The 25507-nt window shown below is 43.9% G+C and overlaps 1 protein-coding gene across 2 annotated transcripts in view; it reads left to right on the top strand.

The window, feature by feature from the left end:
• The window catches only part of fhl2 (four and a half LIM domains 2), a 45378-nt gene extending 23215 nt beyond the window's left edge, over positions 1-22163 (top strand). For both annotated transcript variants that reach the window (XM_033022614.1, XM_033022616.1), the window contains exons 3-6: positions 12284-12458; positions 16283-16452; positions 17135-17321; positions 21371-22163. In XM_033022614.1, coding sequence (XP_032878505.1) covers positions 12284-12458; positions 16283-16452; positions 17135-17321; positions 21371-21522 — 684 coding nt within the window. In that variant the 3' untranslated portion in view covers positions 21523-22163. The remainder of the gene's footprint in view (positions 1-12283; positions 12459-16282; positions 16453-17134; positions 17322-21370) is intronic.
• Positions 22164-25507: the final 3344 nt, after the last annotated feature.

Here is a 25507-nt window from a genome sequence, read left to right as displayed (position 1 = left end):
ATGGGGGAGGGAGAGGTCACGACTCTGTCTGAGCTGTGAATCAACTGAATGTCTACTGAACTGTGAGTGTGGTGTTTGTGTGGTGTTTTGTGTGGTTTTATGATGGTTTCACCCTGCTTAAAATGGTATGAAACTGCATTTGAATTTGGTGGCCTTGCACCCTGCATGAAATGGTATGAAACTGCATTTAAATTTGGTGGCCTTGCACCCTGCTTGAAATGGTATGAAACTGCACTTGAATTTGGTGGCCTTGCACCCTGCTTGAAGTGGTATGAAACTGCACTTGAATTTGGTGGCCTTGCACCCTGCTTGAAGTGGTATGAAAATGCACTTGAATTTGGTGGCCTTGCACCCTGCTTGAAGTGGTACGAAACTGCACTTGAATTTGGTGGCCTTGCACCCTGCTTGAAGTGGTCAGAAACTGCACTTGAATTTGGTGTCCTTGCACCCTGCTTGAAATGGTATGAAACTGCACTTGAATTTGGTTGTCTTGCACCCTGCTTGAAGTGGTATGAAACTGCACTTGAATTTGGTGGCCTTGCACCCTGCTTGAAATGACATGAAACTGCACCTGAATTTGGTGGCCTTGCACCCTGCTTGAAATGGTAGGAAACTGCATTTGAATTTGGTGGCCTGGCACCCTGCTTGAAATGGTATTTCAAGGAATAGCCGTGAGTCAACTGCCAGCCCACCAGCCGTAAGTGAGCTGCCAGCACATCAGGCTTGAATGACTGAGCTGCCACCCCAAGTATCCATTTGGCCCACAATGTCCATACTAGCCCTTTGGAAACCAGTCCCTTCAGCCCACAACACCCATACTAGCGCTCAAGAAAGCCCCCCCCCCCCCCCCACTGGCCAAAATATTGGAATTGGTGGAGAGGTGGAATATTGTGTTGGGGGACCAGCCCTCCCATGTGAACATGGGACCCAACAGGTCCCACTTAGTCTAGTGTTTCTTAAACATTGCAATAGTACCTGCCTCAACTATCTCCTCCGGCACCTTGTTCCACACACCCTTTACGTGAAAAAATTACCCCTCAGCTTCCTATTAAATTCTCACTTTAGACCAAGTGTTCCCAACCTGGGATGAATTTACCCCCAGGGGGTAAGTTTGTTGATTCTGGATTTGTACATATTTTTTCTCATTTATTTTTTCTCATTGATTTTACTGTGTTTGGTTCTGGTTTGGTTCTGTGTTTGGTTCATCATTAGTTGTTCATAAATAAGTGAAATAACTTTGTTATGTGCTATTAAGGTTGCCAGGGGTAAACGGGACGAAAAAAATTGGGAACCCCTGTCTTAGACCTATGTCCTTTGGTGTTTAAGAAGGAACTGCAGATGTTGGAAAATCGAAGGTAGACAAAAGTGCTGGAGAAACTCAGCGGGTGCAGCAGCATCTATGGAGCGAAGGAAATAGGCAACGTTTCGGCCCGAAACATTGCCTGTTTCCTTCGCTCCATAGATGCTGCAGCACCCGATGAGTTTCTCCAGCACTTTTGTCTACCTATGTCCTTTGGTTATCGATTCTCCGAATCTGGGCAAAAGACTACTTGATCAGTCTACCCGATTTATTCCTCCCATGATTTTATACACATTTATAAGATCAGCCATCTTCTTTCTGTGCTCCATCTCTCCCTAGCCTGCTCAACCTCTCCCTATAGCTCAGGCCCTCAAGTCCTGGCAACATCCTTTGAGAATTTCTGTTGTTAATTAATACTTGCTCATAAAACATCCTCAGCCAATTATCTCCTCACAATCCCATATGAAGGTATTGATCTTGCATTGATGTGCTTCGGAGGATGTCTATCACCTACTGTTCGATGATCAATGTGCCCATGAAGTCTGAATTCTGCCAATTATATTCAGATAAAACTTCAGTTATATCACCACTCAACACTCACTTGCTCTTCCAGCTGTGAATATCAATCAGTAGCAGACACACTGGCAAGTTTCTTATTCTCAGCTGAGCAGCCCTGGATAATTCTAATCCCTCAACAAGTGATCGAGCTGAAGACAGACAAAAGTGCTAGGGGTAACTCAGTGGGTCAGGCAGCATCTCTAGAGAAAAAGGATGGGTGACGTTTCGGGTTAGGACCCTTCTTCAGACTGAAAGTAGAGGGGACGGGAACTGGAGGTAGGAAACAACCGGAAAAAATCAGGGCCAACAACAGATGACCAAGGAAGGGTCCATAATGGACCATTGTTGGCTAGGGAAGAGGTGATAATGAAGGGATACAGAGATGTGAAAAGTGGAACTAGTAGGAAGACTAGAGTGGGAGAGAGGGAATGCATACCGCTGGGTTGTAAGCTGCTCATGCGAAATATGAGGTGCGGTTCCTCCAATTTGTGTGTGGCCTCGCTCTGACAGTGGAGGAGGCCCAGCACAGAATGGTCAGTATGTGAATGGGAGTGCGAGTTAAAATGTTTGGCAGCTGAAACTGGTTAAATAGTGATAGATTAGGATGAAATTTGAAACTATCTGGCCCTTATTTCTCAGCAGCTCAAAGACCTACTATGGAAGTTTTTTTACTCTTTTCTTATTGTTTTCTTTTCCTTTCTACAATAGGGTATTTCCAACCATTACATTTACTGCTCATTAATATCACTGCATTACTCTTTAGACACACATCATTAACGTATTACACTGATGCGATGTGACAAGGGATGTAGTCAATCCCCTGACACAGAGAAACCTTTTTTTTTTAACCAGCCAGGTAGGGCAGGAGGTGGTGGGGTGGATAGAGGGATGAACTGAGTTAGAGTTTAGGTTATCGTCATGTCATGTGCTTTACCAGACAGCGGAAAGAAACACATGATTACAATCGAGCCATCCACAGTATACAGATACATGATAAAGGCAATAACGTTTAGTGCAAGATAAAGTCTAGTAAAGTCCGAATAAATATATTCTGGGTCTCCAAGGAGGTAGATGTCACCATCAACAAGTGCATCCGTGTCTTTCCGAACAGGAAACCATGGATGACTACGGAGGTCCAGCGTCTTCTGAAGGAGCGGGACTTGGCCCACAAATCTGGCAACAAAGAACTGTACAGCGCTGCCAGACACAACCTTAAGCGGGGCATTAAATCAGCTAAAATGTCCTACAAGGAGAAGATCGAGGACCATTTCACCTCCAGGGATACAGCACGCATGTGGCAGAGAATACATCACCTAACAAACCTCAGGGGCAACAGGGACCCACCGACAGCTGCAAATACATCGCTGGCAGAGGAGCTCAACCACTTTTTTGCCCGTTTCGAGAGAGTTCCGAATGAAAGAACCTCTCTCCAACTGGACCCTGTTGACCAGCCACTTACCCTCCAGTTAGAGGAGGTAAAGCGGGCCCTGAGAACTGTTAATGCTAGTAAGGCTGCTGGCCCGGATGAGATCCCAGGCAGGGTGCTCCGGGACTGTGCTCACCAGCTCGCTGGGGTATTCACAGACATTTTTAACCTTTCCCTAGCACACTCCTCCGTGCCAACGTGCCTGAAAACCACCACTATCATCCCGGTGCCCAAGCAGAAAAACATCAACTCCCTCAATGACTACAGGCCCGTTGCTCTTACATCTGTAGTCTCCAAGTGCTTTGAAAGGCTGGTCCTAGGTCACCTTAAATTATCTCTCCCCCCCTCACTCGACCCACACCAGTATGCATATACGGCTAATAGATCTACAGAGGATGCCATAAACACTGTCCTCCATGCTGCACTACAACACCTAGAGGGGAAGGGGTCATATGTCAGGATGCTTTTTGTTGATTACAGCTCAGCTTTTAATACAATCATACCCAGCAAGCTGATCACAAAAATGCTAGACCTTGGCCTCAGCAGTCAACTGTGTCGGTGGATATTGGACTTTCTCAGTGAACGCCCACAGACGGTGAGACTTGGACCCTACACCTCGACATCCCTGACCCTCAGCACAGGAGCACCGCAGGGCTGTGTGCTCAGTCCACTCCTCTACGCCCTATACACACATGACTGCTTGCCCCATCACCCCGCAAATAGGATCATAAAATTTGCGGACGATACAACCGCGGTGGGGCTCATCTCAAATGGGAACGAGGTCGCCTATAGAGAGGAGGTGCACAGACTTTCTGAGTGGTGTGCTCACAACAATCTCTCTCTGAACACTAAAAAGACAAAGGAGATCATAACTGATTTCAGGCGACATAGAGCGGAGCTCAGGCCACTGGAGATAGGGGGCGAGGAGGTGGAGAGGGTGCCTAGTTTTAAATTTCTGGGGATCAACGTCAGTGAGATCTTAAATGGTCTGTGAACTCTGCTGTAGTTGTAAAAAAGGCGCAACAGAGACTTTACTTCCTCAGAACACTGAGGAAGGCCCATCTGTCTGCTAAACTGCTGGAGTCTTTCTACCGCTGTTCGGTAGAAAGCATACTGACTTACTGCATAACTGCCTGGTTTGGGAACTGTTCAGCAGCTGACAGAGCAGCTCCCCAGAGGGTGATAAAAACTGCCCAGGGTATCATTGGACTCCCCCTGCCCCCTCTGGAGGACATTTACCACTCCAGGTGCCGCAGCAGGACCTGTAATATCGTGAAAGACATTACACATCCTTGTCACCACCTTTTCACACTGCTGCCCTCAGGAAAAAGGTACAGGTCGCTAAAGTCACGCACTGCCAGACTCAAGAACAGCTTTTACCCATCAGCAATCTTGGAACTGAACTCTGTCTCGGGAGCGGGTTATGGGGAAGGAGGGGGGGTGGGAGACAGTGTTAATTTATGTAAATGTGAATCCATGGGTGGGTTTGGGGAGGGAGGGAGTGTAAAAAGTATAAGTATGTGAATGTTTGAAGTTCTTTTAAATGGAGAGACACAGTAATCTCGTTGTATGTGACACATGCAATGACAATAAAGCATTCTGATTCTGATTCTGATTCTGAGATAGTAGCTCAGGTCTTCTCTCTAGTTGTTGGTAGGCTGGTTTGTTTGCCTGATTGTTGTTGTTGTTCGTCCTTCGTAGTCGAAGAAGTCCATGACTTCAGTGTTTTTGTTTGTGGGTCCAGAAGTGACTGGTGAGACTGATCTGGGCCCGGAAAGGCTCGCCTGCATATGGGACACAGCTAGGTGGGTGCTGCAGTAGAAGTTGAAGTGGCTCGAGCCTTGTGCCCGGCGAGTTTCCTCTAAGCTTCTGCGGTGCGCTTCTTCTCAGATGCACGCGTTCCTGTGGTGATCTTGCTTCGCCCAGTTGGGCGGTACGGGTCCTGAAGTCATGACTTGCGCTTGACTTGGATTAAAGGGAGGGAGAATTGAGCAAATCGTCAGCCTCACTCTCTCATCCCGGCCTATCTGGATCCAGTGGCAAGACATAGATGGCTGGCGAGATAGGTCAGGATGCAGTGGCTGGCCACCAGTGTTCTACATGAACATTGTGCCCTAATTGCGCTCCACGACGCTTGTTTGCCTGATAACACCTGGGGGATGGGTTGGGGGAGGGCTGAATTTAACATCACTGCCTGAATGTGTATGAAAGAACTGCAGATACTGGTTTAAATCGAAGGTAGATACAAAGTGCTGAAAGAATACTGAAGAAGTGTCTCGACCTGAAACGTCACCCATTCCTTCTCTCCAGAGATGCTGCCTGTCCCGTTGAGTTAATTTAGTATTTTGTGTCTATCACTGCCTGAATGGTGACCAAGTGGAACAGAACATCCTGATCTAGCTCATTTCTTTCAGGAAACGTTGGGCAGATTCCACAAAGGCCAGCAGTATGCTGTATCATGTTATCACTCAAACCTGTAATTGACCCCAAGACTGTCCATAAATAAAACTCCATAGACCTGATTCACTGAAACTTTCTTCCTTTGAAGAGCTATCATTTCTATTTCAAACCTCCCATGATAGTCCTGATAATGCCAGTTTACATGAAAAGCTATAAACTTAACCTTACTTATTACTCCCCAAAACATGATTTGTTGATGGATCAGATATGACTAGGATTTTTTGCTCCTATTTTCACTCATGTTAAGTTTCTGTTCCTAATCTCCCAACTTGCACAAACTTGAGCTCAACCAGAATGTGACCTTCCAACTAGTGTCCTGCACGGAGTCTCTCCAACCATTTTTCACTAAATTATCAGATTTTGTTCAAGATCCAGTACTAGATGAGAGAAAGTTTATTTAAACTGAATGTCAGCAAGGCTAATGCTACGGGTTCTCATCTGTTCACTCGACAACAACAAGTTCGGGTCGCCACCGTGGCACAGCGAAAGTGTTGCTGCCTTACCATATAACCATATAACCATATAACAATTACAGCACGGAAACAGGCCATCTCGACCCTTCTAGTCCGTGCCGAACACATAATCTCCCCTAGTCCCATATACCTGCGCTCAGACCATAACCCTCCATTCCTTTCCCATCCATATAACTATCCAATTTATTTTTAAATGATAAAAACGAACCTGCCTCCACCACCTTCACTGGAAGCTCATTCCACACAGCTACCACTCTCTGAGTAAAGAAGTTCCCCCTCATGTTACCCCTAAACTTCAGTCCCTTAATTCTCAAGTCATGTCCCCTTGTTTGAATCTTCCCTACTCTCAGTGGGAAAAGCTTTTCCACGTCAACTCTGTCTATCCCTCTCATCATTTTAAAAACCTCTATCAAGTCCCCCCTTAACCTTCTGCGCTCCAAAGTTTCTCTGTAACTTAGTTGCTGAAACCCAGGCAACATTCTAGTAAATCTCCTCTGTACTCTCTCTATTTTGTTGACTGGGTTGGATCCTGACTACGGGTACTGTCTGTACGGGGTTTTACGTTCTCCCCGTGACCGCATGGGTTTTCTCAGCTGTTGAGTCGACAGCGTGGAAACAGGTTCTTCGGCACCTCCTAGTCAGCGCTAACCTGCCTGTCCAAGTCAAGTTCAAGTTCAAGTTCACATTTATTGCCACATGCACCAATTACGGTACAGTGGAATTTGACTTACCATGCAGCCATACAAACAAAAAAGCACAATACACTATAGAATATAACATGTCCAGTTCTTCTTCTTTCGTGTGGCGTGCACAGCCTAAAGTTGTAGGACAACTTGTTCTATTTGATCTTCCGTTTGTGCACGTAGAGTTGATTGCATTAGTCGAAACAGGACGGACCACGTGAAGGTTGCAATCTTCCACCCCACATGTCCAGTCCATAACAACCCATTGATTTTAAAATCCATTTTTTCATCTTTCATAATCTATTGCAATCTTCTACCTTTACGGTCTGGCCCCACCCCCTCTCCTCAGTATAAATGTTTCCTTTTCCTCACTGATGATAAAACTCTCAGCAGCCTAGCTCGGTTTTGGAATTCTCTGCAAGAATGCAAGGACGTTACAATGGCGCAGCTGGAAGAGCTACTGCCTCACGGAGCAAGAGACATGGGTTCGATCCTCACCTTGGGTGCTGTTTGTGTGAAATTTGTGTGCTCTCCATGTGACCATATGGGTTTATTCCAAGTGCTCCAGTTTCCTCCCACATCCCAAGACATGTGGGTTTGTACGTTAATTGGCCTCTATAAATTGTGTGTAGGGAGTGTATGCAAAAATTGGATAACATCGAATGGGTGATCGATGGTCAGCATGTACTCGGTGGGCCGAAGGGGCTATTTCCATATCTTTCAATTCAATCAATCAATACAATATTCACCTTATTTTCCAACTGATAAGACCATGGGACGTCGGTGCAGAATTAGGCCATTTGGCCCATCGAGCCTACTCCACCATTCAATCATAGCTGATCTATCTTTCCCCCTCAATCCCATTCTCCTGCCTTCTGCCCATAACCTTCAACATCCTTACTAATCAAGAACCTATCCTGTATTCCTGAATTTGACTAGGTCATTAAATGGATAGAAAACAACAATTTTAACTTAATTTTGGCTCTACATTTGATGGAATCATACACTCTAGGTTTTGTAGTGTGATGTCCTAAGCGCTCTGTAATCTGTGCACGCTGCCTGAGAAGGAAGATAACTTAGGCAAAGATGCGAGTGGTGAGAGATCTCCAGCAGGAAATGCTGGAGAATATTTAGCCTGTGGTATGATTGGAATTGTTGAAGAATGAAGAATACATCTGCGGGGGTTGAGAAGCGATTTAATAATTGATGACATATGAATGTTGTGTGAGAATGTATGCAAACTTTTAGTGATATTTTTAGTTTATTTTAGTTCAGAGAAACACCGCAGAAACAGGCCATTCGGCCCACCGAGTCCATGCCACTGGCACATATATTTCTAATTGATCTGGAGCTTAAAGGTACCATGGCGATGGTAACATTTTACTTTGATGATAACTGAACATCCCTTGATATTTCCATAATCTTTTAATTTGCTTGCATGATATTCATATTTATTATTTTCTACTTTGTGCTGAATGCAGTTGATGAGAAAATATGAAATAAACAGAGCCACAGATTTTTCCGATTCATAAATCATTCCTGCTTTTGATCATGTTCTGTCATTATGCCCGATGAATATATGCTCTAGCATACAATGTCTGCACCAGCACAGCTTGCATCAGTGCTTCTTGACTGGTGCTGCTTCAAGAGTTAAATACACTGAGGCATACATATTGCACAATTTTAGACTGTGTGCAAAATGTGGCCCGTGTTGAGATTATGAAATGTAAGGTCACTTCAACATGTGTGGTTAACAGTATTTTGGCATCAGCCCCTACCTTATCATAAACTTTTCAGCAAATATAAATTTTTGACATATTGCATAAACAATGCGCCTGAACTGCCTGGAACAAGCTGCAGATGACACATAGCAGACTAGAGATGTTTTAAATCTTAACCAAATCACTGCAAGAATGACATTATGGCAGTTTCTTGCATGTTAACGTTTCTCTGACTAAAGGCTAAATGGTTCCATTAGAGTTTGAAAGGTATTACTGAATAATTGTCCTGCCCATTTCCAATTAAAACTGCAATTAGTTAAAATTCAGTTCCTGGGAAATAAGGGCACATGTCATTTTGAACTTATTTTAAACCTCAATGGAAGTGAAATATATTAATCCATCTTCTAATCTTTTTTTTAAAAAAAAAGGTTAGTTTGCATATTTCTCAGAAACACTTACTGTAAAAACAGGAAAAGTACAATTTCAGCCAAAGAAGAATAGTGCGAATTATATTACACATCAGGGAGAAGATGCCAGTATTGATTTCTGTGGAGTTTTGGTTGATTTTCCCCCCACAATACTTATTTAAGTCATCAGAGTAACATTGTAAGTTTTCCTTTTATGTCCATAACATCGTCTTTGGGCAATAGATTTGTACACCATAGAGCTAGGTTAGAAGGCAGGATGTTTTTGGTGCTGTGGGTTACTGGATTAAATTACCAGTGCAAGCAGTGAATCTGAAATGCTGCATGTTCAAATTAGAGCCTCACAGGTTCCTAGGAATGTGGTATTTAGTATTTCATATTTCATATTTCTTACAATGCAGAAGGAGGCTGTTGAGTTGGTGCTGCCTTGCAGATTAACCCCATCAATCTCATTTCCCACTTATTTCCTCATACATGTCCATTTAACACCCCACCAATTGTCACACCCACACCAGGGGTCATTTGCAATAGTCAGTTAAAACCAAAGATCTTAGAGCAGAGATCTTTGGTTAAAACATCAATTAGACTGTCTTTCTCATGTGGGGGGAAACCGGCGCTCGGGGGGGGGGACGGACGTAACGTTCCAGTTAGTCCACATGCAGTTAAACAGGGAACATGTGGACTAACTGGAAGTCAGACATCACTGGAAGTCAGAATCAAACCTGGGTTACCAGAGCTTTGAGACAACGGCACTAACAGCTGCACCACTGTGTCGCCAAAGAGCATTTCACTTGACCTTTAAATAGGTGAAAAGTAATGGTGATAACAGTATTCATAACACTGGTGGTATTGAGCTTGCATGGATAATTAACACAATTAGATTAAAAATGTATGGACATTTTGGCCTGTGATACTCTTCCCTGGTTCTTTTTACAGATGATTACATGACTTTAGTGGGGGTTGTGGATGATGATGGGAAAACATATTGTGCTTGGGTGGAAAGCATTTAACAGTGTGTGTGGTTTCCACAATATAGGATAGTATAGACTTGATGGACCAGCTGCTCTTTACATTCTACCTTTGTTGTGTGTTACTAGTGCTGTAGTTCAGCAGCAGATTACACTGAGGTGGCAGCAAGCAGCCTTCTCGATCAACCACAAACTAAATGTTAATGATCATTGACCATCATTTCATCGCTCTCATTAGGTTACATGCCTTTATTAATAGTAGGCTAGATTATTGTAACGGTCTCCTTGCAGGTCTTCCAAAAAAAACTGTCAGGCAGCTACAGCTTGTTCAGAACGCTGTTGCTAGAGTTCTAACAAAGACCAAAAAATTTGAACACATTACACCAATTCTTAAATCCTTACATTGGCTCCCTGTATGTCAGAGAATTGATTATAAAATCCTGCTGCTCACCTATAAATCACTACATGGTTTAGGGCCAAAGTATATCACTGACATGCTTCCACTATATAAGCCTTCTAGACCGCTAAGATCTTCTGAAACCAATCTGCTAGTGATTCCCAGAGTAAATACAAAACATGGGAAAGCAGGATTTAGTTACTATGCATCAAATAGCTGGAATAAACTTCCTGAAGATTTAAGACTTGCCTCAACTTTGACCACTTTTAAAACAAGACTGAAAACTTTTATGTTTACTTTAGCTTTCAGCTAAATCTTAACTACATTGCACTTTTAACTTTTGCCATCACACAAACCAGTCCTCCAACCATTGACTTCATCTACACAGCCTTGAAGGAAAATAGCTAACATAATCAAAAACTTGTCCCGTCCTGGTCATTCCTTCTTCTCCTTACTCCCGTCCGGCAGAAGGTTCAGAAGCTTGAAAGGGTGCACCACCAGACTCAGGAACATCATCTTACCCTTTGTTATCAGGCTTCTGAATGGTCCTTCCAAAAGCTACTGTACTGTCTGATCCACCGTGACATAATTATGGACATTGGACTTTGTCTATGGAACTGGTGCGCTACAATACTGAGAACTATATTCTGCACTCTGTATCTTCCCCTTTGCTCTACCTATTGTACTTGAGTTTGACTTGTTTGTATTTATGTATAGTATTATCTGATCTGTTCGATAGCAAAGAAAACAAAGCTTTTCACAGTACCTCGGTCCACATGACAAATAATAAGCCCAAACCTAAACCTAAAGGGCCTGTCCCACCAGCATGCGACTGCATGCGGCGAGCGCGACCAAACGTGGTGGCCTGAGGCGTACGGCCTCGCGGGGCCGGTCCCACTTCCAACCGCGGAGCCGTCTGGAGCTGGTCCCGACATCATACTCACCAATCAGCTGGGCAGGAGGCGGGCCGACTGAATTTGGACGTCGCACGGTGTCGGGCAGTTACGTCATCACGCAATGGCACGCCGGGCGGTGACGTCATCGCGTAATGCCACGCGCTAGGTGTACTCCGTCAAGACGCTGCGTACGGAGTCCAGATGCTGCGTACGGCGTCAAGATGCTGCGTACGGAGTCCAGATGCTGCGTACGGCGTCAAGATGCTGCATATGGCATTGAGACGCTGCGTACGCCCGTCGAGGCGCTGCGTATGGCCTCAATGCGGCTGCGGGCCGACCCGTTACTGCGCAGGATTTTTGGACAGTGTCAGTTTTTTGGAGCCCCGCGCGATGTCCGGACCAGCCCCGCACAACTCCATAAGGCTTCGGCGATTGAAGTGGGACCGGCCCCGCGAGTCCGTACGGCTCAAGCGACCACGTTAGGTCGCGCATGCTGGTGGGACAGGCCCTTAATCCTATATTGACACGTATATTATCCTGACAATATAAACGGGTGAATATATTCTGCAAAGCAGCAAAAGCAAATTGTTTGTAGAATTTGCCTTTAAAGATAACACATCCTACAAAAGATAAATCACTTTCCAGACCAACTTCAGAATATTTGATTATGCATTAGGGTTTCCCACATTCTCCACACTAATAAATCTATGCAGGAGTTATTGTACTCAGTTCTTTTTATTGTTAGTGCACCACTTTCCGTGCATAAATGCAAGATCATTTCTGACCCCCCTCATGCTTTTAATTGTCAAACAAAAATGTAAACCAGAACCATCTGTATTATCTACACAGCACATCAAATATTCCTTCCCCTTCCACAGAAAAGAACATTAAATCTAATTAAAAATTGGAACACATTTGGTATGCAATTTGAGATGTTTCAGCTATTTGTTTTTATTGTATCTTTTGATCCCTACAGGACTTGTCCTATAAAGACCGTCACTGGCATGAAGCCTGTTTCAATTGCTTCCAATGCAAGCGGTCACTGGTGGATAAGCCTTTCACCGCCAAGGATGAGCAGTTGCTCTGCACAGAATGTTATGCAGATGAATATTCCTCCAAGTGTCAGGAATGTAAGAAGGCGATAATTCCAGGTTAGAGCAAATCTTTGTATATATTTTTAACTTAATTGTAGGATATGGGAGAGGCTGGGAAGACCTGCAGTTATTGTCCATCACTGTGTATAAACAAGGAACTACTGATACTGGTTTACACAAAAGGACACAAAGTGCTGGGGGAACTCGGTGAGTCAGGTAACATCTCTGAAGAACATGGATAGGAGACATTTTAGGTCAGAACGAAGTAACGTTTCGGTTCAGGACCTATCTTCAATCTGAAGAAGAGTCCCAATCCAAAATGTCCACTATCGGCATGGTGGCGCAGCGGTAGATTTGCTGCCTTACAGCGCTTACAGCACCAGAGGCCCAGGTTCGATCCTGACTACGGGTGCTGTCTATACAGAGTTTGTACGTTCTCCCCGTGACCTGCGTGGGTTTTCTCTGAGAACTTTGATTTCCTCCCACACTCCAAAGACGTACAGGTTTCTAGGTTAATTGGCTTGGTATAAATGTAAAAAGTGTCCTTAGTGTGTAGGATAGTGCTAATGTGCGGGGATCGTTGGTCAGTGCGGACTTGGAAGGCCGAAGAGCCTGTTTCCAAACTAAACAAAATTAAACTAAACTAAGCTATTCATGTTCTCCAGAGATGCTGCCTGACCCTGAATTACTCCAGCACTTTGTGTCTAATTGTCCATCAGTATTTGCCTTTAGGAAGTTACTTTTTTTTTGAGCAGCTGCAGTTACTGTGGTGAAGGCACTCCCAATGGTGCTGTTGGCTACGGCATTTCACAAATTTGATAAAGTGATGATGAAGGATAAATTGGCAACAAATTTCCAAGTCAGGGCAATGTATGACTTGAAAGTGAACGTGTAACTTATGTAATTCCCACACACCTTCCGTTCGTACCCCTTCAGATAGTTGAGACCACAAGCTGAAGAGGTGCTTTTCAAGAAGACTAGTGAATTTTCAGCAGGGAATCTCATAGATGATGCACATTGCAGCCATGGTCTACCAGTGGTGAGGGAAATGAAAGCTGAGGGTTGGGAAAGGGGTGTTGCGGAAGTAGACTGTTTTGTTCTGGATGCTGTTGAACTTAATGAAGCTACACTCATCCAGACCAACAGGTTATATCCCAAGGTATAAAAGTCTGAAAAATATATGTATAAAAGTTCAAGAGTCTGAAGGGTTTTGACCTCAAACATCACCATTCCTTCTCTCCATAGATGCTGCCTGTCCCGCTGAGTTACTCCAACATTTTGTGTCTACCTTCAGGTTATTTTCTAATCTGCACTGCCAATGTGCTTTGTCGATAGTGAAAAGGGTCTGTGGGGGCAGGTAGTGAGTCATCCTATCTTCCAACTAGTTCTCGTACCCAAGATGCATTACCATTTTGTCTAGTGTGATCAGGTCCTATCAACGTACAGGTGGGTGTTGTGGCAAGAGAGAAGATAGACACAAAATGCTGGAGTAACTCAACGGGTCAGGCAGCATCTCTGGAGAAAAGGAATAGGTGACGTTTTGGGTCGAGACCCTTCTTCAGATTGAGTCAGGGGGAGGGAAACTAGAGATATGAAAAGGTACAAAGAACAAATGAATGGAAGGTGTTTAAGAAGGAACTGCAGATGCTGGAAAATTGAAGGTAGACAAAAGTGCTGTAGAAACTCAGCGAGTGCAGCAGCATCTATGGAGCGAATAAAATAGGCAACGTTTCAGGCCGAAACCCTTCTTCAGACTCGGTTATATCCAGTCCGAAGAAGGGTTTCGGCCCGAAACGTTGCCTATTTCCTTCGCTCCGTAGATGCTGCTGAACCCGTTGAGTTTCTCCAGCACTTTTGTCAACCAAATGAATGGAAAGTATGCAAAGAACAAAGACCAGGCTGTCAATCAAGGAAAGGTGGAGCCCACAATGGTCCATTGTTAGCTGTGGAGAAGGTGATAACGAGTGGACACAAGATGTAGTAACATGGTTTGGGGTTGACTTTAGCTCATTCTGATAGGAATTGGTCTTACGGAAACATACAAAATGGGCACAGAAAATACTTCTAAAAGCAGCCGCATCCTCTGGCTTCCTGCTATTTAAGTGTGTCCGCCTGATTTTATATATCACCATGTTCATTGCTGTACATCTACAATGAGCTACCACTTGATGTAGAGATTGAATTTAGGTTAGAAGCTGTGTTATAGAGTCATAGAGTGACACAGTGTGGAAACAGGCCCTTCGGCCCAACTTGCCCACACCTACCAACATGTCCCAGCTACACTAGTCCCATCTGTCTGCATTTGGTCCTTATCCCTCCAAACCTGTCCTATCCATGTACCCGTGTTGTTGATGGGATGTCCTACATATTAATAAGGGAGGAAAATAAGAAATTGCAGCAAGAGTCAGTCATTTGGCTCCTTATGTGTTTAAGAAGGAACTGCAGAAGCTGGAAAATCGAAGGTACACAAAAATGCTGGAGAAACTCATCTATGGATACGCAGCAGCATCTATGGAGCGAAGGAAATAGGCAACGTTTCGGGCCGAAACCCTTCTTCAGACAGATTTGGCACCTTATGCCTACTTCGCCGTTCGATAAGATCAGACTGATTGTTTACCTCAGCGCCACTTCCCTGCACAAATCACATATCTCTTGATTGTCGGGAAACTGACAGCTTTGCCTGCAGTGGTTTCTTCAAGACTTCCTGTTTATTTATGAATCCATCAAAGGCCATAAAGCAGATGAAGATGACTGATTTGTTTTGTCCTTCTCTGTAAATTGCTGAGCTCAAATCACACACTTAAATTTGACTACTTGACTATCAGAAGACAGTTTCAAATATTGTCAGTTTTCAAAATCATCAGGAGAAAGAGCTATTGTTGTAAAGCATGAAATGTTACACGATTCTCGCAATGTTTAAGCTGACGACAGTTAATATCAAACACATCAGAGGAGTGGTGACCTATTGATGTAACCTCTGTGTTATGAGAGCTTTGCCCAATTGATTGCTATTTGGCTTAAGTCCTAGCTGTCAAAATATAAATATCATTCAATGATAAATGATAAATAATCAAAAAGATGTCATTACATGTTTTTGCTCGCTGTTGTCATAGTCAAAGAGTCATACAGCGTAGAAACAGGCCCTCCTGCCCACAATGACTACAATGTCCCATCTACACTAATCCCACCTGCCTGCGTTTGGCCCATATCCCTCCAAACCCGTCCTATCCATGTATCTGTCTAAATGTTTCTTAAATGTTGCGGTAGTACCTGCCTCATCTACACCTCCTCCAGCAGCTCGTTCCATACACCCACTACCCTTTGTGTAAAAAAAATTACCCCTCTTGTTTCTATTAAATCTTTCCCCCCTCACCTTAAAGCTATGTCCTCTGGTTCTTGATTCCCCTACTCTAGGCAAGAGACTCTGTGCGTCTACCTGATTTATTCCTTGGTGTATTGGAAATATCAAAGACTTTTTATCTTAAAAAATTAGAACAGTTCTGTTTTACACACATTATGAATGAAGAAATCCAACACCAGAATTCTTGTCAGAATACGAACAGATAATATTGTTCCCCAGCCTATGGCATTACTTCACTTAACGTCAAACGCTCATCATATGTTAACTCAATCATTCCTCCTCTGTACCCACTCCAACGCCAGCACATCCTTCCTCAGATATGGGGCCTAAAACTACTCCCAATACTCCAAATGCTGTCTGACCAGTGCCTCATGAAGTCTCAGTCACCTTTTGTGTAAACCACCATCTGCAGTTCCTTGTTTCTACATAGCAAATTCCTTAGTTCTTTAAGTTGGCTATTAGGAATGCAAGATATACCATCTGAATTTTCATTACCCTTTGCATCATCTCTTAAATGTAGGTACTCGTAAGATGGAACATAAGGGTAACAGCTGGCATGAGACTTGTTTCACCTGTCACCGCTGCCAACAGCCAATGGGCACAAAGAGCTTCGTTCCCAAGGATGACAAGAACTATTGTATGCCTTGTTATGAAAAGCAGTTTGCCATGCAGTGTGTTCAGTGCAAGAAGGTGAGCAAGGTCATAGTGTCAAAGGGTCTTGGAGTCATATAGCACAGAACAGATCCTTGCCCAGCAAGTGTGCACAGACCATCAAGCACCCACTTACACAAATCCAACTTTATTCTCTCCACATTCCCATGATCACCCCAAACACAACAGATGCTGTTTTACAAACATAAAAGACACATCATGCTGGAGTGACTCAGCAGGTCAGGCAGCATGCCCTGGAGAACACCGATAGGTGATGTTTTGGTTCGGGGCCCTTCCTCTGCTCCCTTTTATATGGTATAGTTTAGTTTAGAGATACAGCGTGGAAACAGGCCCTTTGGCCCACCGAGTCCGTGCTGACCAGCGATCAATCACCCTTACACCAGTCTATCGAACACACGAGAGGCAGTTTACAGAAAGCAATTAACTTACCAACCTGCACGTCTTTGGAGTGTGAGTGGAAACCGGAGCACTGGGACAAAACCCACGCGGTCACAGGGAGAACGTGCAGACTCCACACAGACAGCACCTGTAGTCAGGATCGAACCCGGGTCTCTGGCGCGTGAAGGCAGCAACTCTACCGCTGCGTCACTGTGCTCCCAATACACCCAATATTTTTGCTAAAGATCTGCTACTGCGTTAACAGATTTTTCCAATGGAAGGTGAAATATCTAGTAATTTATATTTTATCTTTGGTAACCAGGCGATTACCACAGGAGGGGTCACCTACCATGATCAGCCCTGGCACAAGGAATGTTTTATTTGTACTGGATGCAAGAAGCCACTGACTGGACAGCGATTCACCTCACGCGATGAATTTGCTTACTGTATGGATTGCTTCAGTAACCTCTACGCCAAGAAATGTGCTGGCTGCACCAATCCTATCGTCGGTACGTTCTTTTTTTTTTAACTTTCTTTTCATTTAATTTAGAGATAAAGCGTGGAAATAGGCCCTTCGACCCACTGAGTCGGCGCCGACCAACGATCACCCATTCACGCTAGTTCTACGTTATGCCAGTTTTGCACCCTACACACTAGGGGCAATTTGCAGGGGCCATTTAACCTGCACATCTCTGGAGCGTGGGAGGAAACGGGATCACCCGGAGAAAACCCACACAGTCACGGACGGGGTGAACGTACAAACTCAGTACAGACAGCACCCTTAGTGAGGATCGAACCTGGGTCTCTAGCACTGCGAGGCAGCAACTCTACCGCTGCACAACCCTGCCTAGTACATTATGATGGTACCTACTTCAACTACCTCCTCCGGCAGCTCGTTCTACATACCAACCACTGTTTGTGTAAAAAGTTACCCACATGTTCCCATTAAATCTTTCCCCCCTCAACTTAAACGCATGCCCTCTGGTTCTTGATTCCCCTACTCTGGGCAAAAGACTATGTGTTTACCCAATCTACTCCTCTCATGGTTTTTTACACCTCTATAAGATCACCTCTCATCCTCCTGAGCTCCAAGGAATAAAGCCCTAACCTGCTCAACTTCTCCCTATAGCTCAGCCGCACGAGTCCTGGTAATATCCTCATGAATCTTCTCTGAACCCTTTCAAGCTTGACAACATCTTTCCTATGACATGGTGACCAAAACTGAACACAATACTCTAAATGTGGCCTCACCAACATACTACAGGTATTTACATCCTATATAACTGTAACATGACATCCCAACTTCTAAACTATTTGACCTGCATAAACACTAAAAGTAAAAAACTAGAAAACGCAAAAGGTCAAGTTCGGCAAGAAGCAAATTCCATGGAATATATCAATCATGGGAAAGAACACATGGGATTTATAATAGTCGGCTGTCCACAACATTAATCATATTTCATGCTGACTGGAGGGAAAATTGAATCATTGAGCACTTAATGCACACGGCATTGGGGGTTCAGTATTGATGTGGATAGAGAACTGGCTGGCAAACAGGAAGCAAAGAGTAGGAGTAAACGGGTCCTTTTCACAATGGCAGGCAGTGACTAGTGGGGTACCGCAAGGCTCAGTGCTGGGACCCCAGCTATTTACAATATATATTAATGATCTGGATGAGGGAATTGAAGGCAATATCTCCAAGTTTGCGGATGACACTAAGCTGGGGGGCAGTGTTAGCTGTGAGGAGGATGCTAGGAGACTGCAAGGTGACTTGGATAGGCTGGGTGAGTGGGCAAATGTTTGGCAGATGCAGTATAATGTGGATAAATGTGATCCATTTTGGTGGCAAAAACAGGAAAGCAGACTATTATCTAAATGGTGGCCGATTAGGAAAAGGGGAGATGCAGCGAGACCTGGGTGTCATGGTACACCAGTCATTGAAAGTAGGCATGCAGGTGCAGCAGGCAGTGAAGAAAGCGAATGGTATGTTAGCTTTCATAGCAAAAGGATTTGAGTATAGGAGCATGGAGGTTCTACTGCAGTTGTACAGGGTCTTGGTGAGACCACACCTGGAGTATTGCGTACAGTTTTGGTCTCCAAATCTGAGGAAGGACATTATTGCCATAGAGGGAGTGCAGAGAAGGTTCACCAGACTGATTCCTGGGATGTCAGGACTGTCTTATGAAGAAAGACTGGATAGACTTGGTTTATACTCTCTAGAATTTAGGAGATTGAGAGGGGATCTTATAGAAACTTACAAAATTCTTAAGGGGTTGGACAGGCTAGATGCAGGAAGATTGCTCCCGATGTTGGGGAAGTCCAGGACAAGGGGTCACAGCTTAAGGATAAGGGGGAAATCCTTTAAAACCGAGATGAGAAGAACTTTTTTCACACAGAGAGTGGTGAATCTCTGGAACTCTCTGCCACAGAGGGTAGTCGAGGCCAGTTCATTGGCTATATTTAAGAGGGAGTTAGATGTGGCCCTTGTGGCTAAGGGGGTCAGAGGGTATGGAGAGAAGGCAGGTACGGGATACTGAGTTGGATGATCAGCCATGATCATATTGAATGGCGGTGCAGGCTCGAAGGGCCGAATGGCCCACTCCTGCACCTAATTTCTATGTTTCTATGTTGAGAAAGATGTGGCTAGGAATTGATGGAAGTGAAGAAGGAAATATGATAACAGTGAAAATAGATGGCCTTGATGAACTAAGTTTTGGATAGAAGCTCAGAGTGGACATGGGTTTGGAGATTGCAATGTTTAGTTTCACCTGAACAATTTTTTATTATATTAGCAGTACAGTAAATTACATTAATACACATCACATATATCTTATTACATTTTGTTGTACCACTTCGTTTTTTGAGCTTTAAAAAAGATAGAAATAAAAGAAGTAAGGAAAGTGAGCAAGAATCGTGAAGGTGCAGGAAAGTGTTGGGAGAAGAGAGCCCCTTAGGGAAGAAATTAGAGAAGGAAGTAAAGAAAGGAAATAAGACCCTAGAAAGAAAAGAAAAAAAGTAGAAAGGAAAAACAATCGCTCTATTATAACACTAAACTCTGCAAAAAAGGATATACCAACCGTGTTTTTATTTAAAATTTATTTTATACCCCCCGTTACCAGATCCTGGTACCCTTTATATTTTAACTTACTATTGCACCTTATGCTTGTAATAGTTCCGTAAATGCAGACCACGTCTTTTGGAAGTGATCTGCTTTGCCTGCTAGGAGGAGTCTCATCTCTTCCAAGTGTAGTGTTTCGAACATGTTTGAAATCCACATTTTTATTGTTGGTATTGGAGCATTTTTCCAAAATTTGAGTATAAGCTTTTTTCCCCATTATTAGCCCGTAATTAAGTAAGTTCTTTTGAAACACGTTTAGTTCGGGGTTACCTTCTGATATTCCAAAAATGATCCATTCTGCTTTTGGTACAAGTTTTATTTTAAATAATTTTGTGAAGATTTCAAATATTTTGTTCCAGAATTTTTGAATTTTTATACAGAAAACAAAAGAGTGCGCTATGTTAGCTTCTGGTGACTGACATTTATCACAAATGGGTGAGACATTGGGGAAAAGTTTGTTTATTTTAGTTTTTGAATAATATAGTCTATGTAATGTTTTATATTGGATTAGAGTATGTCGTACGTTGATCGAGCATTTATGCACATATAGTAAGTGTTTATCCCAGCTCTCTTTTGAAATTTTTATAGCTAGTTCTTGTTCCCAGTCTCTTCTAATACTATCGGTTGTAGGTATTTCTATATTCAAAATAATATTATATAAGTATGATATTAGATTTGCTGATTCAGCCTTTATCTTCATGGCTTCATCCAATAAGTCTGGGGGCATGTTATGATAGTCTTTTGTGTATTTTTTCAGATAGTCACGGATTTGAAGATATTTGAAATATTGATTATTTTTCAAATTATATTTCAGTTGTAATTGTTGAAATGATAATAATTTTCCTAATTCATACAAGTCTCCGAGCGTTTTGATTCCTGTTCTTTCCCATTGTGTAAATGATTTATCTATAATTGAGGGTTTAAACGAAGGGTTATTGACTATTGGCATTAAAAGAGATAGATTTCTTAATTTTAAGTTCTGTTTTTATTTGTTTCCAAGTTCTAATTGTACCATGTATCATTGGATTTTTATTATAATTTTTGTTATTCAAATTCATTGGTGAGAGGAGAGTCGCTCCTGTATTACACGGAGCGCAGTCCTCTCTCTCCATTACAATCCAATCCACCCTCTGGGCAGAGTTGTCCAGCAGGTGAATCATATTTTTAATATTTACTGCCCAATTATAGTACATAAAGTTAGGGAGCGCTAGACCACCCATCTCTTTTGGTTTACTAGTTTCACCTGAACAATTAAGACAGCATCATCTTGAAAGTGAGTCTGCAGGTATTAGGTTTGTGTTAAAAAAACAGGCAGAATAGCCACAATAGTGTCAGATTTGTGCAGTTTCCCAGCAATGTTTCTCTTCATTACCTGCTTGGCCACACTTGATGTACTTCAACATCTGTTGACCTTCATTTTCCAATGCACTTTCTTTTCAGGTCTTGGAGGAACCAAGTACGTCTCATATGAGGAACGTCAGTGGCATAATGATTGTTTCAACTGTAAAAATTGCTCCTTATCTCTGGTGGGCCGTGGTTTCCTCACAGATCGAGATGACATCCTTTGCCCTGAGTGTGGTAAAGACCTGTGAGACAAAGTAGGTCAGGAAACCATCTTGCAGCAACGTTGACTGCAACTGGATTAAAACAAATTAACCTGGCTGCCACTTGCAGTGGCGTGAATTGCCCACGATTGTATGTACGGTGATTGAGCATGACAATTGAGACAAATTATTAAAAGCAGCTTACGATTTGTGTATCAATTCACAGAAGGTTTGCATGACTACACTGGGATGAGTGAAAAATTGGTTAAACTGATAGGAAAGCACGGATGCAATAAACCAATATTAAATATCTCTATAACTATCAAAACATACTGGCGCACATTATCTCAGCAATGGATGACATTTTTGGTGGAAGAGCTTTGAAAGGGTTTTCTTTTTATCATAAAAGTAGAACAGATTTAAACATCAGCAACGGGTGGTGAGCTGAAGAAGGCAGCAATAGAGGTGTAATATGTAACTGCAGGATCTGCTAACTGGATGACTTGGTCTGTTGTCTGCATTCACTTACAGGAAAACATGTTTGAAAGTAAAACTTATATCACACTGCATGATTACATAGGTGAATAGTGGACTATTATTGTAGGTGCCTCTGTATTTCAATATTTTTTCAGCCATTTTGTTTTTTGTAGTATTAAATGCATTAATTAATTGTAAACATTGTTGCTGTACTCTATTTGTGAAGAAGGTATCAATTGCAGAGTTGTGGATGCAGCCTAGATCATCACACAAACAAACCTCCCTTCCATTGACATCATTTACACCTCACATTGCCTCCGCAAGGGCACCAAGGATGAGTCTCACTCCCCGGTCTCCCTGTTTCCACCTTTTATCTCTAAAGTCTAAAAGTCTAAGATCTAAAGTTCCATAACCCACCACCCTCTGTGTGAAGAAGTTGTGTCTCATGTTTGCATTAAATCTTGTTGCTCTCACTCTCGATTCACCATTTTGGACAGATATAGCGAGACACGTGTTGTTAAACAAAGTGATCTTTATTGAGTTGAACAAAGAACAGCTCACACAGGACTGGGTTCTCCCAAAGTTCTATATATATATATATATATCTCTCTAACAGAGCACACCACTAAGCCACGTGACAACTTCATCCCGCCAAACCTAGTCATATGACCCTGCCAGTCCTAGGGTTGAGGGTTTGTCCAATAACTGGCCTAACCACCGGGTGGCGCCACAGAACCCGCCCCCCCACCCCAGAACCAGAGGCACAAAAACGAAACGGCACCCGAACGAGGAGCTGCCCCCTCTCATCCTACAGGGATTGAGCCCAGAGGAAATCGCTGCCCAGCAACGGCTGGGAGACGTCGGCAACCGTGAACGGCCAGGTGAAATGGCAAGAGCCAAAGGTAAGCGGGACCGTGCGAACCCCATACGTCCATACGGAGCTGCCATTTGCTGCGGTTAACGTGGGCCCCTGCCTTCCGGAACGAGTGTCAACCCCTGAAGGGCACAAAACGCTAACCTCTGCCCCCGTATCAACGAGGAACCGTCGTCCCGAATGTCAGTCCCAAGCATAGAGGCAGTGTATCTGGCCGACCACTGCAGCGATTACTGGTGGCCGACCCTGGAGGTTCCCAGAAACGAGCAGGGCGGGCGGCACTGACGGGCCACGGAATCCCAGCATTGATGATAGTAACACCACTTCCCTTTATCGACTTTTCCCGGGACCGAGGGCGCAGCCGAGCTCCCGGTGGATACAGGGCCTGGTCGCTGGGCCTTCCAAGGCACATGCGACACCCGATCGAGCGAACCGCCGCCCTACTGCTTGGACTGCCACAGCTCGTCCGCTAGCTGCAGGGGCTCGTCAAAATTCTCACTCGCGAGGAGCAGGCTGATGTCATCTGGCATCTGCTCCAGAAAGGCGTGTTCAAATATGAGACGGGGCTGATGACCGTCCATCAGAGTGAGCATTTCGCTCATGAGCACTGACGGCTTGCGATGTCCGAGCCCGCCCATGTGCATGAGCCGTGCTGCTCGATCCCGGCAGCTGAGCCCAAAGGTACGCAGGAGAAACACTTTGGAGGTCCCTGTACTTGTCCGCAGCTAGCGGCGTGCATAGGTAAGGGACCAGGCGACCAGCCGCCTCCTGATCCAGTGCGCCGACCACATAAGAGTACCGGTTGTCATCAACCGTGATGTGGCGAATGTGGAACTGGGTCTTGGCCTGTTGAAACCACACTTGGGGCTGCGATGTCCAGAACACGGCAGCTTAAGAGCGACAGCGTTTTGCTGGGCCGGATCGGCAGCAACTTCGGGTTGAGCGTTGGCTGCTTCTATTTTTCAAATCCAACATTACCGTTTTGGATCGTCGGGGTCACCAATATAGCGAGATACGTGTTGTTAAACAAAGTGATCTTTATTGATTTGAACAAAGACCAGCTCACACGCGACTGGGGAGGGTTCTCCCAAAGTCCGATATATATAACCGAACACACCCCTAAACCATGTGATGACTTATTCCCGCCAAACCTAGTCACGTGACCCTGCCACTCCTAGGGCCGAGGGTTCGCCCAATAAGTGGCCTAACCACCGGGTGGCACCACACAGTATTATTTATAAAATGAATTCCTCTTATGGAGTAATTTTGTCAAACAAATATTGTGCGATAATCAAAATATTCCTGGAGAGACCGAGCTCTACCCTGTTTAGCTCAGTGTAGCAACTATTTTAGATAATTTATTACCTTTACCTAGATTTACCTTTCTTCCACTGACAATTCCAATCAGATTCTTTGGGATTGTTTAACTTTTTGTTTGGGATTAAAATAAATTGTCTGATGTCTAGAGAATGATAGCACAGGCAGAGGGAAAATGACTTATTTGATTGCACATAGAAACATAGAAAATAGGTGCCGGAGTAGGCCATTCGGCCCTTCGAGCCTGCACCGCCATTCAATATGATCATGGCTGATCATCCAACTCAGTATCCCATACCTGCCTTCTTTCCATACCCCCTGATCCCTTTAGCCACAAGGGCCACATCTAACTCCCTCTTAAATATAGCCAATGAACTGGCCTCAACTACCTTCTGTGGCAGAGAATTCCACAGATTCACCACTCTCTGTGTGAAAAATGTTTTTCTCATCTCGGTCCTAAAAGACTTCCCTCTTATCCTTAAACTGTGACCCCTTGTTCTGGACTTCCCCAACATCGGGAACAATCTTCCTGCATCAAGCCTGTCCAACCCCTTAAGAATTTTGTAAGTTTCTATGAGATCCCCCCTCAATCTTCTAAATTCTAGCGAGTACAAGCAGAGTCTATCCAGTCTTTCTTCATATGAAAGTCCTGCCATCCCAGGAATCAGTCTGGTGAACCTTCTCTGTACTCCCTCTATGGCAAGAATGTCTTTCCGCAGATTAGGAAACCAAAACTGTACGCAATACTCCAGGTGTGGTTTCACCAAGACCCTGTACAACTGCAGTAGAACCTCCCTGCTCTTATACTCAAATCCTTTTGCTATGAATGCTAACATACCATTCGCTTTCTTCATTGCCTGCTGCACCTGCATGCCTACTTTCAATGACTGGTGTACCATGACACCCAGGTCTCGTTGCATCTCCCCTTTTCCTAATCGGCCACCATTCAGATAATAGTCTACTTTCCTGTTTTTGATAACCTCACATTTATCCACATTATACTGCATCTGCCATGCATTTGCCCACTCACCCAACCTATCCAAGTCACCTTGCAGCCTCCTAGCATCCTCACAACTAATACTGCCCCCCAGCTTCATGTCATCCGTAAACTTGGAGATGTTGCATTCAATTCCCTCATCCAGATCATTAATATATATTGTAAATAGCTGGGGTCCCAGCACTGAGCCTTGCGGTACCCCACTAGTCACTGCCTGCCATTCTGAAAAAGGACCCATTTATTCCTACTCTTTACACATGTGCATATTAAACTAAAAGCTGTCAAGGCCTAGAAACTAATAACAAGAAACTGCAGTTGCTGCTTTACAAGAAAGCCACAAAAAGCTGGAGTAACTCAGCGGGTAAGGC

Source organism: Amblyraja radiata, chromosome 6 (assembly GCF_010909765.2).
Source record: "Amblyraja radiata isolate CabotCenter1 chromosome 6, sAmbRad1.1.pri, whole genome shotgun sequence".
In the NCBI taxonomy this organism is placed as follows: domain Eukaryota; kingdom Metazoa; phylum Chordata; class Chondrichthyes; order Rajiformes; family Rajidae; genus Amblyraja; species Amblyraja radiata.
Note: the sequence above shows the minus strand (reverse complement) of the source record. Positions and strands in the feature narration are given on the sequence as shown.